Below are 21045 nucleotides of genomic sequence, written 5' to 3'. Positions count from 1 at the left end.
TTCTTGGACATTTGTATCAATCTGTTGGAGTTTGGAAAGCAGAAAGCCTTTGGATCCTATGGATGAAAGAACCTGTTTGCTTCATGATCATGAAATCTGATGTAAGCGTCATTCCTGCTAACCTTATGAAGTCGACTGCGTCACCAGAGTCTCTCAGTTTCTAATTTTTGTGCCATCACTCCAAAAAGCATAAAACTTCTGCTGTTTGTGCATTTAAATACATGCAGCAGGTCCAGCACACAGCAGACTCATTAGTACCCAGTCACGTCCCTCCTCTGAGGCGCCCATCAAACGCTGCTCTCCACGCTTGATGCCTGTCAGCCGCTCTCGACGTTGATTTTCTTTTACTCCCCCCTGTTTGGACGCCTGCAGAAACCGGTTTACGTTTCACATGAGTGGATGGCTCTAGCACGCGCAGACACACCAAACCCGCAGCTGAACACCCACTCACACTCACACACCACCACCACACACACGGCTCAGACCACAGGAAGTGGGTCATAGTGGCGGTGGACTAGGCAGCGCACATGCTCACACCAGCTGATGTCTCTTCATCCTGTGCAGAGGTCTGTGTGATGAAAGGGGTGAGAGAGAAAAGCAAGCATGCCATCTTCCTCACATGCCATCTGCAGTCGCCCCTTTTCATGTCTTTCATGCCTTTCCTCTTACCATGATTTTTTGGGGGCATCTTTCCTGTTTCTGTTGGACTCATCATGCCTCTTGAAAACCAGTCTGATCTTGAACAAGCATCCACAGCTGCCACTACCCTCCTCACCAGTGCAGTGGAGGCTGAACTCCTCTGATGAGCCTCTGCTGCAGACTCCCTGCAGGAGGAACAGCAGAGATCACATCTGCCTTCAATCTCCTCTCTGCTGTTGTTTTTGTTTTCTTTTTTATTTCCTGTCAGCACTTCCTTGCTTGCTGACTCTTTTATTTGCGCTCATTTTTCTTCCTAAATGATCCACAAAAAGGCCTAATTCCTGAGGGTTTGGCGCTTCAGAGGTAAATGGAGCTTATTCAGGCTCACACACAAACTCCCCGCGGGGTGGCCGCAGCCTCGTCACTGGCAGGAAACTGGTGACGGCTACATCTAGTCACTTCAGTTGCTGCCTTAGGCCTTAGCCATAATTGCCCTTGCAGGTGTATACAGGTGGATATGGGCGGTCTGCAGGTAAAAAAATGGGCAAATCTGGACAGGGAATGCAGGCCGTACATGAGATACATGCTGTGAGCGACGGGTCGGAGTGAACACTTGTAACATGTAAGGGTAAGGTTGAAGTAGGTGAGACACAGGAACATTGTACAGACTTTGTTCGGACCCCCCATACTCTGTCCACTTCGCAAAGCAAAGAGCCCATTAGTGCTGATCTGGTGTTCAGGTGATTCCTGGACGCTTCTTGCTGCAGCCTGACTGTTGTGGCCATCCTCTGGGCGCATGTAACCAGCCTGTGCGTGAGCATTTGGGTGGGACGAAAAAAGAGCTAGTCAGCGCACCACGCTGATGACTGGAGAGTGACACAAGGACACCTTACGCCACCATCACCCGCACGTCAGAAGTGCATGTAACTTCCATTAGCCTTACAAATACTCCGTGTTACACTTATCCCACGCACGGCAATGGTACGTTTCATTTTTTATGACGTCCCTTGTGGTGGCTGTATGAGCCTTAAGGGGACTGTAAGACACAGCTGCGCTCTCTTTAAGATGTGGCCACTCCTCTTTACGGCCCTCCACAGGTCCAGACCACCCAAAAATCTGCAGCACCTGTACGGGTCAACTCCTGAGCGGGTGCGACTAAGGTTTTATGTGTCCTCGTTTTTACATTTCCACTTGGGGGCATCACAGAAACTACCTATTAGATTCCCATTTACACCATCAGAATTTGCTGGCAAAGCCTGCAGGTGAGTTTTTGTTCATTTGGAGGAAAAATTTGGTACAGACTCAAGTATTTCTGTTTGAGATGCACATTAATGTATTTTGTACATTTTATTCGCCCAGGCTTTTCCATTTGTAACTCAGTTTAGTGATGGCTATTCACTGCAGCTAATTAGCTGTTTTTGTCACCATAAAGACTTGTAGATAATAGAATTATTGTTTTGACCAACATTTAAGTGGAATGAATCACAGACCGACCGAGCAACTGTTCCAGTTTACACTGGAAATAGTATTAGTGATGGTCAGTTCTGGTACTGAAGATTTACATTCTGTTTACATTCTGCATAGATCCATGTCTCATCTTCTGCTAGATACCTGGATCATATGTCTTCAGTCAACAAAAGCTTTGATTACCGCAGATTTAACAGTTACAGGGGTTTGAACAGCTTCAATACAAGCAAGGTGGTAGATCTCAAGGACCGGGGTTATTAGAACGCAAGATTATTTGTAAATTAATGGTTAGTAGTAAATAAGTCATGTAGCGCTTGTCTACCTTTTTTAAGGCCCAAAGGGCCTTACTCTCACTGTCCCATTTACACCTATAGTCACACAGCCATGGTGCTGCCATGTAAGATGCCAACCAGCCTACCGGGAGCAATGTGGAGTTCAGTGTCTGGCCCAATTACACTTGAGGAGACAAATTGGGAACCTCTCATTTATCTCCTGCAGAACTCCACTGTACTTCTCTGTTGTCCAGTCTTCCCTATCCAAACCAGAGCTACTATGTCTGGATCCTGTAATAGACTTTTTCTAGATCTGCAAAGACACAATCTTCTCTATTCTTCTGTAGAAACATCCTTAAAGCATCCTACATCTGTGGTTCTCCTTCTCTGCACAAAACCAAACTGTTACTCACTTTTGATCTCAGTCTAGCTTCAGCTAATTTTTCACATAACCTCACCGTGATTCATCAGCTTTATTCCTCTGTACACCTCTGCACCAGATGTGAATATAAACAGAAAGGTTTTCTTGATTTGTATGAATTGGCTGTCATTATGGATTTGAAGTGTAAAGATTCAGCAGACTAGAATCCAACGCAACTTGGGTGGTTTAAGTACATATGACTCATATTTAACTCATTATCTTAGATTCAAAGGATACAAACATTTGAAACACAGCAACAGAAGTAAAAAAGTAGCCTTTTTAGCTTATTTGTCTTCACTCTTTTCTTAAATCTAATTTATATGGAAATGGTATACAACAGGGGTCACCAATGCAGTTCTCACGGGTTCATGATCACCCGGAAGGACCATTTAAAGCAACCGCATGGCATGCTCTAAAGGTGCACACACACCGGCTGTGTCGACTCCATTCAAGCAGCCACTTTTAATGAAAAGTCTATGTAAACACGTGCCGCGTCTAGAACACACATGATTGCGTGTCGATACGTTTTTAAGTCGGATCCTGGCTGTACGTACAAATTGTAGAGCAATTAGGCACTCGAATTTGATAATGACGGGTATGTAGGATCCTTTTCAGAAACACAGAAGTGTCAACCGTTGTAAACATGAACAGCAAGGAGAAATGAATAATCACGGTTTGTGTCTGGCTGAATTAATGACACCAAGACGGACATTCATAGGAACAAAAGGCCTGGAGCTAGATTTGCAGGATTTGTACCGTTTGACATTTGGTTCTGAGCCTCTACCTATTGTAGGAGGCAGACGATGCTAGTAAACAGTAGAAACACAAAACAAGAAGAATCCCCTTCCGTGCCGCGACCTGCGTGCCTGGCGCTGGTCCGTTGTGTACAACACTGCTGAAAGCGTGTTCATAAAACCACATAAAGTGCGTTCATGAACGCACCACTATGCACTTTCAAAAATATCATAGATCATAGATAGATATCATAGAATTCAATACAATTTTGAGAAGTTTAATTCATGTTTGGAACAAATGAGGAGTGCAACGGCTCACTTTGAATCACTAACCAGAGACCCAAACACATGGACGGCAGATTACCGCCACCCCATCGCTCTCCCCGCCCCTTGTCTGCATCTCATGCGTGCATCATTTAAATCAATTGTCCGTTCAGACCGAACGCAATTCATGTATAAAATTCGCGTTGACCATCTTTGTTTTAACATGTGTCAAAGTTGCTTCTTGACCCTAGTCCAAATGTGTGTTAACCTGAATCCCCACTGCGTTTGGGAAGAGCTTCCGTCAAAAGCTTTTCTGGACCTCATCACGGAAGAGGGTGCAGATGATGAGTGATCAGGTTTATTTAGCCGCTGCTCTGCAGCAACCAGTGGGAGGGGCTTTAAACCAGCAGAGGACTGTGTGGCTGTGTCCGAATTCCTTCACTACTCACTACATTGTGCACTATATTTTGTAGTGCTGTCTAAATCTAGAATTCCAAAATCAATTGCCAAATCAATCAAAATCAATTGAGGGTGCATCAGCGCTCACTAGATGAATATATAGACCACAATGCAGAGAAAAACGTATTTAAATTTAGTTTTTTAATAAACCATCAATATTTTCATCATCAGAAAATACTGGATTCATGTCATAAAACCCTTATATCAATTAGATTTTTCCCTTCGTGAAATCGATGGCATCATATTCATTGTTTAAAAAACAAAAAGTAGTGAACATGGTGTCCAAATTGCTTTTAAAATCCAGGACACTGCAGTGCCTACAAGGCGCCATTGTTTTCCCAGCGCCAGCAGCATTTCCATCTTGATAAAACCAACCAATGCCATTTATGTGTTCTCTGAGGATTGACTGACTGCTGGCACCCAGGCTTGATGTGGCTCACGTGGCTCGGACTTCAGCTTAAGGCACGATTAAATATCACAACACAAAAAGAACTCCTAATAATTCATTGGAGTGTGGAGCTGTACATGGGTGTGATTGTGGGCCACATTCTCATATGTTTGCAGAAATATCTGCTCAGCTTTTCATTTTTGCCCGTTGGTGTCCTGGTCCATTTATCACGTCGAGCAGTTGTAGACTCAAATATATTGCTCTGTGGATGTGGTGTATTGAAGTTCCATAAACTGCATATTGGGTATGCGCAGTACTTCTATTTGGCCGTTTCAGTTAGTGGCAGCTAATTTAGTTAAGTGCAGTTGACAATGCATTTTGAGGGGACTGATTGAGATAGTTTTAATCCCAAAAGGTTATGAGCAAGATGGGGCAGGGTGCAGCCTGAATAAGCCCTTTAGAGCAGCTGCCAGGCTCGGATGAACAGATCAAAGGCTGAAGAGACCTTTGTGGAAGGATGACAGCCGGATACGCCAGAAAGATGTTCATACTGAGACATTTCCTCTTAATTTGTCAGTCAGTGACAAGACATGGATTAGCAGAAGCAAGCTGTGACCTTTCAGCTGAAAGGTTCATTTTCAGTCTATCTGAAAAAAACAAAAACTCTGACTTGGCTACAGTGATTCCACAGAACAGCTAAATAAAAACAACCGAAGATCCTCCTGACCATTACACTAACAGGGACTTTATCATGCCACACTTTAGTAAGGTGCACACACTGCCCCTTTACACCCAAATGTCGCATGTACAGCGTGTGTACATGATGCGTAAGTGTCTGCAAGGATGATCAAAGTACACAAACCACGCTCTGTCAAATTTCCTCATTTTTAACAGCCAAGCCCCTTGGGTAACACTAAGGGGCTCTGTGCGCAGGGTTCAGAGGTGAAAAGATTAGAAAACTGTACAATGTGCCTGCATCTCACCTACTCCACCCTTATTTACCCTTACATGTTGTATAAGCGTTCACTACAACCTGTCGTCCGCAGCCTGCCCGTTTAAAAAAAAAAAAGGGTATAAATGTTTTTGCCCTACGGGCTGGCTGACTGATCTACAGTTTCAATATTTCCTGCAGACCACCTGCATGCTTTGGACAGCTTTGCCTTTTTTCCGCCTGTGGACAGCCAGTATCCTCTTGTAAGGGCCGTTGTTAGCACACAGATGTTTGCTTTTATGTCTGTGGAGGGTCAGACGTCTTCAGGGATGGAATCAGCAAAGCTTTTGAGTAATCTGCACCGTGATCCCTCCAAGTCCTTGATGCTTTACTGTGACCTTATGAGCCATGCTTCATGCTCTTGCTCCATATACATTTAGTTTACGAAGATTTCATTTACAGCTGATGGTCAGATTCTAAAAATGTCTAAAAAATCAATTAAAAAAGAAATCATTACTCATGTAATGTTTGTGTCACATCTGTTAGACATGGCGCTTACATCATCTACTCCTTTGAGTTCACTTCTGCACCTTGGCTCATCTTCAATTTCACAGAGACTCTTTTTACCAAGCAGACCAGCGTTTGCCTGTCTGGTCCACGCCAGAGTCCAGGTGAGCTTTCACACCTGCCTAGTGAAGTGAAGTATCCGAGGAAACGAACCCTGGCGTGAATTAAACCTAACATTGCGGATTGCTTGAGTTTTTGTCGTCTCTGCCACCTTTCACAGAAGTTGGGATCATAAACATTTGGATAATGTCTGACAGCACTCATGAAGTCAGTTTGGAAAATGGTAATTGATTGGGAAAAAGGTAAAGTTTGAAGCTCTCCACCCATGGGTCCACCCACCTGCCAATCAGAGCTACCCCACCCACTTTGCTTCTTTCTGCAATGGGCCTCCTTTGGTGTTTGCAGGAACTGCAATATTTGGCGTTTTCTGGTGTACATCATGTTCTGGTACAGAGAGTGGTTGTGGTCGGGCGTTAATAGTTTATTAATTAAAACCTTCATCAGCCATTTTAAAAAAGGCTAATATGAGCTATGGTTGTAAATATTCTTTTTAGGATAAATTTGCAAACGTTTCCGAAAAGAAAATTCTGTTAAAGTTAGGTGATTATTGAAATGTCTTTGAGGCTGAATTAATGTTGGGCCAGCCAGGTTTTGTACAAATAGAAAACTTTTGGGGCCAAATAGAAAATCTAATTTTATCTTTATTTTTCCAACAAATGAATAAACAATGTAAAAAATGTGTAGCACTTCTTACACACACAGAGGCACAGCACATGCAAATTCTTTACAAACCAGAAAAAGCTGATTGTAAAAGTTACAGTCTTGCAAAATTGAAAATACTTCTGTAGAAAAACTCTAAATGAATCTACAGGATGTACTGCATGATGGACAGATGGCAGTTATATGTAAGCAGAGTAAAACAATCCTGTTAGTTCTAAAACATCATTATTACATAAAGAAGTTTGACACCTGTATAACCCTGCTGTGACGGCAGAGGTAAAGATTTGGTTCTGATCGGATCGTGTGAAGGAATGAAAAACCTTTTTTGTTGAATTAGTGACACAGTTTTGGACGCAGGAGGAAGAAATGTGTGATGTCTTCTCCTCTGCAGTTGGAGAAGCGGTGTGCTGCTTACAGAAAGCGTGAAGACTCATTTAAGAACTCGGGAAAGAAAAACAACGGCCTACAAACGTTTAGTAATCTTTTGTTTCAGTGAAAATGCTGAGCAGCTGTTATTTTCTGTTGTTGAAGTCATCATGATTACCATATTTTTTGGACTATTAGCCACTGCACAGTGTAAGTTGTAGCAGCCAAAAAAATGCATAATAAAGGAGAAAAACCCATATAGGAGTCACAATGGAGGATAAGTTACACTCTTGGGAAAAATGTATTGAACAAGAACAGACATTCTATCTTGAAAGGCAAATCATAAGAACAAAATAGATGACAAAAACAGACTCTGCACGCTTCACTACCACATCACATTGATGCTTATTTAGCTTCGTGAAACTTCAGAGGAATCTAGTATATTAGTGCAACACAGGAACAATTATTCAGATAACCATAAAGAACATGATGGAACCTCTCCCTCTGGGTCGGCTGCTGTTCAGCCACTGCAGCTCTAGATGGGGACCTGCTTCTCCACTTTGCTGTGGTGGAGCGGTCCCGGCCTGTGATGCTGCATTTGGCTGTCTATGCGGCTGTTCACGGAGGGGGAGGTTCCAATTATCAGCGTTTCCAGCATCTTGTTTTTGTGCTCAGCCTATTTCTCATTGTCTTTTCCCATCAGTTAGGGAGTGGGAGGTGTGAAAGGAGTGGGGGGCCCTAGTTGTTTTTATTTATTTATTTATTGTAATCGTCATGCTTGTTTTTATATTTTGTTGTGTTTTAATGTAAAGCACTTTGTGTTATATTTTTATATGAAAAGTGCTTTATAAATAAAGTTTGATTTGATTTGATTTAACAAGTCAACTTAATTTTTTCTATCACTTCTAGTCACCATTGAATTGAACTAAATTGCTTTGGAACAATTCGGCCAAGCCTGGCCTAAGACCGAGTGGCGCTTCTTCTTCTGGGTCACCCTTAGTAACAAATAGTGATACCCACACCTACAGTGCCCTCTAGTGGTTGTTCCTGTTTATTTAAAAAAATAATCACATACGTCACACCTGAGTATGACTCGCACCCTCGGCCAGACTATGCAAAAAAAAAAAACTGTGAATTATACTAAGAAAAATTGGGTATACAAAAGCTAAAATACCATCAAAAACTCCTCAAAATGGATGGGATTTAAATGCTCGGTAATCCTCTGGTGCGCAAGACTTGTAGATTCCGGGATCCGTCTCTCATTAGCGATGCATTCATCATGTTTGACATGACAGAGCAATTTTGGGTTTTGCCTCTGAGAGACATTGACAGAATATTGAATTGTCTAAGCTGCTTCTCCTTGTCTCTGTGCACAACCGCGCTGTCACAAATGTGCCTCCATCAAATGATCTCTATCTTCTCCGATGCTTTTGTGCCTGTCTTTGTAACAAATAGTGATACCCACACCTACAGTGCCCTCTAGTGGTTGTTCCTGTTTATTTAAAAAAATAATCACATACGTCACACCTGAGTATGACTCGCACCCTCGGCCAGACTATGCAAAAAAAAAAAACTGTGAATTATACTAAGAAAAATTGGGTATACAAAAGCTAAAATACCATCAAAAACTCCTCAAAATGGATGGGATTTAAATGCTCGGTAATCCTCTGGTGCGCAAGACTTGTAGATTCCGGGATCCGTCTCTCATTAGCGATGCATTCATCATGTTTGACATGACAGAGCAATTTTGGGTTTTGCCTCTGAGAGACATTGACAGAATATTGAATTGTCTAAGCTGCTTCTCCTTGTCTATGTGCACAACCGCGCTGTCACAAATGTGCCTCCATCAAATGATCTCTATCTTCTCCGATGCTTTTGTGCCTGTCTTTGTAACAAAAATGTCTCCCTTCTATCTCCTGAGGAGAACAGCTTATTGCTTTATATGCTAAGCTTTTCCCACCTCTTTCTTCTGTGTGTCTATCATTTCTCCCAGGTGAGTTCTCTAAACAAGCAGCACACATTGTTGCTTTCAGCTTCAATAACCCCTCCCATTAGGAACCAATTAAAGGGGTAGACTCTCACAGTCAGGCTACAGTAAAAAGCTCTAAAATGACAGTTTAGTTACAAACACACAGCACTTAAATAAAAGGAAAGCATAAACTTCAAGCCGGTTTACATATGAGACGTGTCTGCAGATGAGTCATCACCGCAGCTTTTCAGGAAAGTACGCCTCACGCTGTGTTTTGCATTTCCATTTAAATCTGTTCTGCTTGGAGGAGGAAGGCGGAATGGACTGAAATAGCAAAAAAATAACAGCCGTGAAGCTGAGACAGCTCCAGCCCCACAGGTTTGAGTTAAAACACTTGACACTTCTGTGTCAGGATACGATGACGGGGAATGAAAGGAATGTGGGAACGTTTGCTGCAACATTCCAGTAAGGTCTTATCAAGAAGGTCATTTCTTCATGAAAGTCCATGTGGCAGCAGCTCCTGGTAAAATATGTCTTGGTGAGTTTCCTTTCTTTTGGATTGATCTGCGTTTGCAGTTGATCTGCACAGAGAGAGGTGATTTGGATCTCACATCTATGGAGTTAAAACAGGGATATGATACTTTTCATACAATCAAACATCCTCTGATAAACAGATGATTTCTGTTTTCATCTTTTTTCTCCTTTGCAACAAAACAAGACAGCTCGAGGTTCACAAGTGTAAAATGAGTTGTGGTCCAAGCCCAAAAGAAATGCCTTCCAAAGAAAATGTGAGCTAGTTAAAGAAATCTTCTTCTTACTGCCTTTTACGTCTTAGGGCAGCAAAGAAATCTTTCCATTTCTGATGGTCGCCAAGGTAGATGCTTCCCCAGGTGTGTCCAAATTCTTTTATCTCGGCTTCTACTGTTCGGCGCTAGGTGTCCAATGCAGTGCTGTCTTTATGATCGTGTTTTCTTGACTCCTCAGTACATGTCCATTCCATGTCCAGTATCTTCTGAAGGTGATTGTTGACATGTCTTCTTGGTTGCAACGGGACAATACATCTTTATTGGAGAACTTTTGGGGCCAGAACATTTTTAATATCCTCCTCAGATTTCTGGTGTGAAAGTTGGAGAGTTTTGTCAAGTCTTGCAGTGTCATCCTCCAGCAGTCTGCTCCATCCAGTAACATTGACAGAACACAGCTGCTGTACAGTTTCAATTTGGTCTTGGTGCCGTACTGTGATGACTTGTAAATATAGTTTATGCTGTTGAAGGTAAAAAGTTAAAGAACGACTCTGAACAATGTTGGAAATTAAAAGCTAAATGTTAGATGAGCTAGAGAAAAGGTTAAGGTCTTTGAATAAATTCAGATTAATTTGTTTGTGTGGGCTACCTAAAACGTGAGTCCAAAGAAATTTAGGCAATTTATTAAATGCACATCCAACCAGCCAGCCATCTATCCATCATCAGACTTCACTGAATCGCTTTTGGGGTAACAGGGTTGCTGGAGCCAATCCTGCCACTGTTGTAGAGAGGCATACACACCTAAGAACAATTTAGAATCACCAATTAACCTGTTTAAGCATATTTTTGGACTGTGGGAGGAAGCCGGAGAAAGCCCACACAGGCACGAAAGAGAACATGCAAACTCCAAACAGAGAGGTCCCAGCCAGGATTCAAACCAGGGCCTTCTCGTGCTCTAAACGAGAGAGCTAACCACTACACCACAATGCAGCCCAACGCAGAATCTGCCCGTAAACCTAACTACGGTACTAACCTCAGTTGGTATGGTTTGTGTGATATTAATATAAATTGATTTGCCAATTAATGTTGAGGTGGTACGTTAGGCCCATGGCAGCCAGCCCTGACCTTCATGTTCACCTCATCTGTGCCAATGATGTAAATTCACTCGCAGAGGTAAATCAAAATCTGTTTTATAGAGAAGATATTATTATTATTTTTTAACTTTTACCAAGCTTGTAGGGTCTGAGTTCTCTCATTGATGAGCTGTTTTCTTACATCATACATTTCTAATGGCTTTTTCGTTTTTCTGTTTGTATAATTTATTGAATATGATGGAATGAAGTAATTATATGGGGTCAAACCAGGATCAGCTTAAAGTGAATGGAAAACCCAATCGCAAATTTAAAAAATTACTTTTTAAAATTTAAAAACAGTTTTAAACTCGAAAGTTCACTTCACTACCGTAACACGTTGCTTATTTGGCTTCATAAACATCAAAGGAATTGAATAGGTTTTTAGTATAGAAGGGAAAAATATGAACAAATATTTGATGCTTCTTCATCTTCTGCAATGCTGTCAGTAGCAAATACTGATACACACAGACATACAGTGCCCTCTAACGGTTGTTGCTCTTTATTTAAAAAATAATCACACATGCGTCACACCTGAGTATAACTCGGCCATACTACGCAAAAAAATGAAGACTTTTACTCCAAAAGTTACGTCATGGGAAGAAATTCCAACACCCTCATTCAATAATCTGCTCTGTCTTAAAAATGTTCACTTCAACGTCCAATCTTGTTTTTTAAAGTTTCTAAAGAAGAAAGGGATTTTACAAAAATCAAACCAAACCGTTACTATTATTCTACACCTAGAAAAAATAAGCAGAACAAAAATGTATATTTTAATGGAGGTCAAAGTTTGGACCTCTTGCCTTCTATTAGCTATTTTTGCTTCTTTGGCTGAAATCACGTCATTGAGACACTTTTTTTGTGGCATCTACCAGCCCCTAAATGCCTCTAAGTATGTAGTTTCTAAACTTAATCATAAGCAGAAATTACTTTCTTTTGACATCGCATTTCATAGAAGTTTGAAAAAAAGCTTGGGTCACTCAGTGATGTTCAAATTGATATTAAATGTGTCTGTATCCAAATATGTGGGAAAATATACAGGCTTTCATAGGGTGTCCTATTTTTTTTTTTTTTTAATGACTGTGTGTCTTTATTTATTGTCCCAATGAGAGGTGCTTTGAAGAAGGAAAAGCTCATGTCCTGCTCTTCTTCTTGTGCTTGCAGATCTGAAGAGGGAGGCCAGCATCTGCCACATGCTGAAGCACTCTCACATCGTGGAGCTACTGGAGACCTACAGCTCAGATGGGATGCTCTACATGGTGTTTGAATTGTAAGTCATGCAGGTGGCGTCACAAAAACACCTGGCAGGGCTCAAAGGAAAAAAAGAAGATGCCTCTAAGGGCCGGTTCATGCTTCAAAGCGATTTGTAATTTACTCGGGCCGCACTGGTTACAGGGCCATCGGAGCAGAATCGCCCTGATCTGTGGGAAGAGTGACACCTGCTGATGACATCATCTGCAGCTGGAATTTTACGCCGTAGTGCAATCACGTCATTTAGCTTGAATCTATTTCAGCAACTAGAGTACACAATGACAGAGCAATCTGTCCAGAAAAATGTCTTTTTAATACTGCAGATGATGAAAATTTAACTGAAGAAATTATTGGAAATGCCTAACTTCACATACAGAGTGAGACAGAGAGCGGACAACTAGATAGAAAATACAGCGTGTTACTGAAAATATGTATCTTAAATCTCATATCTTGCAGCACTAGAGAATGCAATTCATCCCTTTTTAAAATGTTTTACTTTATTTTTTTCCCGCCTCTTTATTGCCTGCTTCTGTTTAGTGACAAACACACCACTTCACACCACCGTTCACAGATGCAGCAAGTGTCAGGGCAAAGTGTCCTTCATGTTAAAAATAAACGGTGGAGACAATCGCGTCGCTTGAAAGTATAAAAGTCACTCAGGAGTTCATCGCAGTTCTCTCGGACAGTCACCATCAAACCCAGCATACGTCGGTCTGAACCAGACCGCACAATTCTGCATGCGGTTGACGTGACGACCGATCGCTGCGAGGTATAAAACCGGCCTTAAGGACTGATTCCTACTCACAGATATCAAAGAAAAATGACACAAATGTTGTCCTGCGGTCTAAAGTTTGGAGTCGTCACGGTTCATTCTTGACACGTCATCCAGGTAAATCAATGTCCTTTCAGCTGTGCAGCAACTACTGTGGGATTGGTCAGAAATTTCTGGTAAAGTAATCCAGAAAGATATGGACTGTGCAGTAAAGCATCCTGAACACAAAACAAAGTAATTTGCAGCCTTATGAGGACTTGACCTGTGCAAATATGAAGCAGATCTTTGTTCTTTCTCCGTTGTGCAAGAACAAATGTCTTGGAGTGTTTAGTCTGTTAACACTTTTAGACAGTCGGATGTCAACTACTTAATGTGAAAAATGTATTTTCTTAAGGATATTTAAGACATGTAGGATCTTCTGACACATTAGCAAAATCCACGTTGCACAAGCACACACAAACTGGCGGACCAATGAGGAGTGAGCTTTCAGGAAGTCTGACATATCCTGGAGATTATACCATTAGATGCATTTCCACAGATACGAGAAGATGATGAGGAGTAGAGTCTAACAATCTACAGTCTAACAATGAGAAAGTAAAAGAAAAAAAAACTGCAAGGCAAAAAGGAAGTGAGGCCTGCAGTGGTTTTATGTAATCAGAAGATGTGAGGAGGCTGAGGATTAGGAGAGGCGGTGGGGTTGGGGGTAGCATAGATACAAAAGGGAAAAAGATGAGATTAAGATTTCACACTTGATGCCACCTCAAGCTCTTCCAAAAAGATTTACTGTTCAAAAGCTCCCACCAGCCTTCTTTATATTTTCATCTTCATCACTTCCTTCCTCCTCTTCCAGAACTAATTTTTTTATCGTGTAATTCTGTTACCGCTGAACAGGCAAATGCTGGGGCTACACATACAGATCACTGCAATGACGGAAACTCTCAAGCAAATACTGCAGGAGTCCATTTGAATGGATTTTAAAGTCCCGCTCTTATTATCGTTTGATCTATTTTCAAAGGGTTCCCAGTGTTCTTTTACTTATGATTATGCCGTTTTTTGGCCAAATTAAAAAACCTCTGGCTTTCTAGGACTGTTTTTTTCAACCAGAAATGCCGAGGTACACTAGTACCTGAGAGATGGTCAGGTGTGCAGTGGAAGATTATTCAATTTTATCTAGTTGTTCTAAAACACAGTCACTATTACCAGGATATCAGCTGGACCGCATTTCACTCTGAATAGTTAGAAATATCATAAGACTTTTTTCTTTGTGTTTATTTGATTGCTATTCAAGACACTTAGGTAAGAATGGTTGTACTGAGGTTTTGCCGCAACTTTGACCAATTGCTCTCATTGTGGAAAAAGTCAGACCCCTTAAACAGTCTCCACCAATCATTCTTGGAAGCTTATTATACATACTCTCTGTCATAAATCTAATCCAATCAGACATGGTCAACGTCTTCACTTCCTTGTTTTCTCCTTGCACAAAGGAGAATGTAGGAGTCGTGATGCAGGGTTGTTGCCGTCCTACAGCCTTCTCCATGTCTCCTTATGTACTGGCCTGTCTTCTGGTAGTGCCTCCACGCTCTGGACACTACGCTAACAGACACAGCAAACCCTCTCACCACAGCTCTCATTGATGTACCGTCTTGGATGAGTTGCACTATCTGGGCCACTTGTGTGGGTTGTAGACGCTGTCTTACGGTACCGCCAGAGTGACAGCTTCGTCGGCATTCAAAAGTCACCAAAACATCAGCAAGAAAACATAAGGACGGAGAAGTTGTCTGTTTTCACAATTTGCAGCACCACTCTTTTCATGGAGGTGTCTATTTCCACCTGTTGTCTATTCCACTTGCACAAAATCATGTGAAACTGATTGTCAGTCGCGGTTGCTTACTAATTGGACAGTTGGTCACTCAGAAGTGTGACTGACTTGGAGTAACATAGAGTTGTTTAGGTTTTACCTTTATTTTTTGAGCAGCATATTTAAGAATACAGCATTTACCATTCAAAAAATGTGATGAAATTCCTGGAAGGTGAAATCTGAAATATTTTACCACTTTGACCCCCAACTTGGCACCAAGGAATTGAAAAGACATTTCAGACACAATGTGACTTTATGTTGACTTTGAGGGTCTGTACATCTTTCTTTAGAACAGGGTTTTTCAACCAGTGTGCCCACAGATTCTAGTGTGCCAGGAGAGTTTGTCAGGTGTGTCATGGGAAATCAAATCAAATCAAAGTTACTTCTGGTAGGAACTTCCTTTGGTGGTGGGAACACAGAGCAGACACAAACAATCATCAGTAAAATCCATACAACACACATACAATACAGATAATCTATTCTCAGACCTGCTGATGTAGGCAAATTAAAAATGTATTAAATGAAATAATAATTAAAAAGTCTAAGATGCCACTGACTCAGTTGTTTAACTGTAATATTCACAATTGAATTTGGTCTATACACATTTATCTTTGCCAGGATATCAGCTCCATGTTCATCCAAATAGGCCCATGTTTCACACTTAGTAGGTAGAAATATAAAAGATCATAACATATTTTTTCCTTATTTGATTCTTTATTCAAGAGCGTAAATGGTTAATACACAATAGAGATTCATTTTCTTTGACCTTTTAGTTACCGACGGTACTGTTGGGATTTTTCTCAAGGAAAAAGTGGTTTAAAAACACCTCTAGAACGCTTTGTTTTTCCACAGCAGCATCTCAAACTGTTGGAATTGCCACCGAAAGCTTACAGTACCGGTATATATGTTCCAGATTACAATGTTTTAACCCAATTTAGAATTAGTTTAATAACCCCAACGAGAGAAATAGAGGACAACAAATGCTACAACTGTCTCACATTGTAGGAATTTGTTGAGCATGTTTCACTTGAGCTTAGCATTTCTGTATGAGGAGCTTATCTCAAATTTCACTCAAAGCAGAAATTCTACTCCTCTAAAATATTAGGGAAGAGAAATATGATGGTCTGGATCCACGTCTCTTTAAAAAAAATGAGGTTTGTCATCCAAAATGATGGAAGAGCGAGACTTCAGGGTTCACTCAGTTTATTTCTGTGGTTAAAAAGTGAAGAGGATGGTTGGTGTTCCTCACCTCTGCTGAACAAAAAACCTGAAATCAACATTAGCCTCGCAGAGGAAGAGCTAACTCCTGACAAGTTTTTACATTTCCATTCAGCTGTTTTTCAAGTCTGTGTCTTTTTGCTTATGAATTTCTAAGCATCATGTGAGAGGAGAGGCTGCAGCTGCACCTCTGGGTCCACATTATACCAGAGAAGTCAGCACTTTTACTGGTCGTTTGTTTGAATATGTTTTAAAAAAAATCGTTCAGGCTCTGCAGCTTTTATAGGAGATAAAACCCCAGAGGAGGAACGTTGGCACGGCGCTGTTATTCATTTAGCGTGGGGATCTGTCAGATTTCCTAGATAAAAAATACTTCCAAGGTTGTGTTACAGCAAAGCACCAGAGTAGCCAGAGATATAATCATTCCCATTCTGTTCACCTCCAGGAAAACAATGCAGAGAATTCGAAGAGAGCTCTTCTTTCGCCCTCATTACACATTTATGCTGCACCGGTCCGGTCTGCTGGATGGGACTGTCGGCGCTGTCTGTCTGTCTGTCTGTCAGCACTCAGTCTTTCTGCTCCCCAGCTGGCTGTCAGTCTGCCTTCCTTCATTTGCAGCATGTTTCAGAAATGGAACACGACTCTTCCCACTCTTTTATTGACAGCTCCTGCTGGTAAATACCTGCAGATCTCCCACATTTAAACCAAAAAAACTTTAGGTTTGCCATCGTATTCTGAAATAAGCACAAAAATAACAAGTCCAGATGCTGCTTGAACTGTGGGGATCTTATTATCCTCTGACCTTCACTTCCATCAGTGTTCAGAACCCTGACCTTTGCTGTTTACTGCAGTTACAGCCATGGCCTTTTCATCAGACTGGCCCTGTCTCACTGCGTTTGTCTGTTTTGTTTGTCAGCATGGATGGAGCCGACCTGTGCTTCGAAATCGTGAAGAGGGCAGATGCCGGCTTTGTCTACAGTGAAGCAGTGGCCAGGTGAGGCGATGTGTCTTTGAATTTCCTCTGTGAGGAGCGTGTCTGAAGGTTCGGCGGAGAGAGATGTGCTAAAGACTATCATTCATTTTTTCAGTCACTACATGAGACAGATCCTGGAGGCGTTGCGCTACTGCCACGACAACAACATCATCCACCGAGACGTCAAGGTATCTCTGACTTCGTTTATTTCCATGCCTCGCTGCATTTTTATTTCATGGAGAGGCCATTTGAGGGCTGCTGCAAGACATTTGTGTGCCGTCCTGTTGTTTGACACTGCTGCGGAATGATAATGTGTTTTGTCTATGAGGAAGTGTTGACATGTGTGCAACCGCAACTGATCTGTGTGTCCCTTCAAAATAAGGGTCACCAGTCTGTGAGCTCATGCACATTATAGAAAAACAATGGCTTTAACCCTTGTGCTATCTTATATCACAAAACATTGAAGAAAAAAGGTTCAGCGCACTGTCTAGTGGGTCTAGATGACCCAACTCTCAATGGTGAAGTGCCTAGGATAGCACGAGGGTTACAGCAGAAACTACAGGGCAGTTCAGTTTGTCAATAAAAGAATGAATGAATGAAGCTTTATTTAAAAAGCACTTTACAACCCCTTCAGGGTACCAAAATGCTTTACAATACAAGAAAGACAAAATAATGTTAAGGACAAAAATTAAATAAACTGCATAAAATCACACAAAGCAATTGGCAATAAAATACATAATAGACAATTAGGAATGGAATACAATGAATAAAACAAAGTAAATTGCCATCAACTACTGAGAAATAGAATTCCATTCTAAAAAAGTAAGTTTTTAGTTAACATTTAAGACTGTTATGGTTTGCTGTGCTTCACCTAGTTCATCCTTACTTTTACCCTTGTGTGTTGTATAAGTGTTTGCCATGACCTGATTTATTTAGGAATATAAATTTGAATGGTGTGGGGATGTGTTTAAGTATTTAAATGGATCCAAATGAGTGTTTATACATGACAAATGCATGTGGGATGTTTCCATGTGTATATGGGGATCTGAAACTGAATGTCTACTCACTAGAGAGGGAATACATAGTAAGTGCATTCTATGTGGTAATGTATTTGGTCTAGGCTAGGGCAGGGGGGTGAGAACTCATGATCACTTCCTTTCAGATATTTCTTGTTTTTTTTTTTGGTCCGATTTTTCCTTTTAGCATATATTTCCGAAATAAAATCTTCTCATCATCATCAAATGAAGAAAAACTTGTTAAAGGAATATCAGCGCAAAGGCAGCAAACGAATCAGAGTAGAAATGAAGTGCAAAGGCGGGACTGGGAAAGTGAGAATGGTGATTTAGGATTTATATTTAGAGGTGGCTGAATTCTTAATGCGTTACTGTAATAACTCCAGGAATGGTGTATGCAATTCAACTGTTTTTGGGGCCAAAATACCGGCCCTCCTAAATCTGTTTCTTTAGTTCCAGTAATTAATAATTTGGTATAGATACATTTCAGTTTTGTCTGCAGTGTTTGACATTCTTGGTGAAAGGAGACTTTACAGCCAAATTGTATTCACAATAGAACTTGGTTAGTCTTGAATGAGCCACGCGACAGGCTGGCGGCCTGTCCATGGTGTGCCCCACCTTCGCCTAACAGTAGCAAGGTCAGGCCCAGTGACCTTGGAAGAGATAAAGCGGGTTAAGAAAATGAATGAATGGTTTTAAATGCTGCACGTATAGTGGAAAGGCGGATCAGCTTAGAGGACAAATAATATTTAGATGTTGTTTGTATGTGAGGATCATTTTAGTCATGGCAATGCAGAGTAAATGACTTTTTTTTTTTCTTCACAAAACAAGACTGCTACATGTTTTACAAGCCAACATTTTTGAGACGGTCCTGTGTCCTGGAGCCAAAAGGACCACATTAGATGTCTGGCTGACAAGCTGCAGTGTTTAAAGTCCCTCTCCGATCATCTTTTGATCTATTGTCAAAGTGTTCCCAGTGTTTTTTTTTTTTTTTTTTTAAATAGGATTTTGCTGTTTTTAGCCAGGGGCTGCACGGTGGCGCAGTGGTTAGCGCTCTTGCCTCACAGCAAAAAGGCCCCCGGTTCAAGTCTTCAGTTGTATAAAATACAATAAGTACCGGCTGGGGGACCTAAAACAGAGCATCAACGGGGGACCCATCAGTGTGGAGTTTGCATGTTCTCCCCGTGCATGCGTGGGTTCTCTCCGGGGTCTCCGGCTTCCTCCCACCATCCAAAAACATGCTTCATAGGTTAATTGGTTAATCTAAATCTGTGAATGTGAGTGTGTATGGGTGTGTGATTGTGGCCCTGCGACGGACTGGCGACCTTTCCACTGCCTTCGCCCATAAGTGGCCGGCATAGGCACCGGCAGCCCCGTGACCCCGAAAGGGAACAAACAGAAGAAGATGAATGGATGTTTTTAGCCCAAAAAAAAATCTTTTTTGTTTTCTATGACATCGTTTCTGCAGAGCGGCAGGAGCTTCATTAGAAATTCACCTCCGAGTCCTGGGTTTGACTGTTGGTTTGGAATAAGCCTGCCCCTACTTCCCCTCATCGATATTTTTAAACCCCAACCTAATATTAGCGATGTAACGAAAATGGCGAGCAATATCTGAGCTATCCAACCGTACAGTTTTAAGCCAGATACCAGCTCAGACAAGGAAAACGAAGATCTATTTGTCTGCAAGAGGATGCATCAGAATGGAGTACAGAAGGAACATAGTGAGCCACTGATTGTAGCTTCTACATCACTACTACAGCACTTTTTTCACCTGTTCCAGATTCACAACGATTTGAATAAAGAAATACTCTCAAACACAATTTTAAGCTCAATTTTCTTTAAATATGTCCTCCACTGCGAGAAAAATGCCACAAGAACATTTAAAAAACACCATTTTCATTAGAGTTGGTCTTTATTTCCCTGAGCCTCTCCCTGCTGCAGAGGTGTGAAGAACACCAGTGCGTCGTCAGCGAATGACCTGCCGTGTTCTGGATTTGTGCAGCATCAGCTATGATGAGGTGATGATCCTTGTGATGGTGGTGTGTGTGTGTGTGTGGGGGGGGGGGTGCTCTTTGTGTTTAGTGCAGTTAAGATGCAGCTTTGACATTGGCCTGTTTTATCACTGACAATGGCGTTCTCCAACTTATCAGACGCACAAACCGAAAAATGTGCGTGTTTGTCAGGAAACGGCACACACACCTGCAGCTCTTTCACACAGATGTCCCTAATGAATATGGATCAGCATCTCTGCATGCCAGTCACTGAAATCAGTTAAATCCTCTCACTCATGAATCACCTCAGCTCTTTGGTGTTTATCTTTCCACTGACTCCATCCCAGTCTCCCAAGGTGACGGTAACCTGTTTGCTTCCGTGGATCTGTGCGTTCTGCAGGCATGCACGCCAAACAGATACGCCTTGTTTTTCTGCCTGCACAGAATGAAGGTGAACTTTCTTTTCTGAGAACTCTTACACAGCTCCAACTCTACCAAACCTTCTTTGGAGTGTATAAACACTGCAGAGGGTATGATGATGAACGTAAATGGTGTCAGAGCAGACCTATACCTCCCTCATCAAAGACTCAAGGTATGCTCAGGTGAGGAACATCTGTCCCAAATAACATCAAACAAAGTTAATACTTTTACCAGTCTTTGAGAGAAAAAAATATATTTTTAAATCCCCCCACAGGAGTAAAACAAGCTGTGTGAAATTGAACTGAAACTGAACATGAATGTTTGCTCACTGTTGGCATTTCCTTTTGTCATGCAAGTGAGAAGCCACAGCGGAAATCAGTTGAAACTCCTGTGGTTGTCAGTGTGCCACAGCATCACAGTGAAATGAACCATACATGAGTCAATTTCACAGCAACATTTAACTGTCTCAAACACAGCAG

At 41.6% G+C, this 21045-nt stretch overlaps 1 protein-coding gene across 38 annotated transcripts in view; it reads left to right on the top strand.

Annotated features, from left to right (window-relative positions):
* caska (calcium/calmodulin-dependent serine protein kinase a) overlaps positions 1–21045 on the top strand; it is a 127938-nt gene that overhangs the window by 50863 nt on the left and 56030 nt on the right. For 37 of the 38 annotated variants that reach the window (XM_078939544.1, XM_023950902.2, XM_078939540.1 and 34 more), the window contains exons 3-5: positions 12235–12340; positions 17086–17163; positions 17258–17330. In XM_078939544.1, coding sequence (XP_078795670.1) covers positions 12235–12340; positions 17086–17163; positions 17258–17330 — 257 coding nt within the window. Of the gene's footprint in view, positions 1–9677; positions 9736–12234; positions 12341–17085; positions 17164–17257; positions 17331–21045 lie in introns of those variants that run through there. The other variant, XM_078939537.1, reaches the window with a different exon arrangement.

This window comes from Oryzias latipes, chromosome 21, assembly GCF_053564925.1.
Source record: "Oryzias latipes strain Hd-rR chromosome 21, Olatipes_Hd-rR_3.1".
NCBI classification, from domain to species: domain Eukaryota; kingdom Metazoa; phylum Chordata; class Actinopteri; order Beloniformes; family Adrianichthyidae; genus Oryzias; species Oryzias latipes.
The sequence above is the reverse complement of the archived record's forward strand: the minus strand, read 5'-3'. Positions and strand labels throughout refer to the sequence as shown.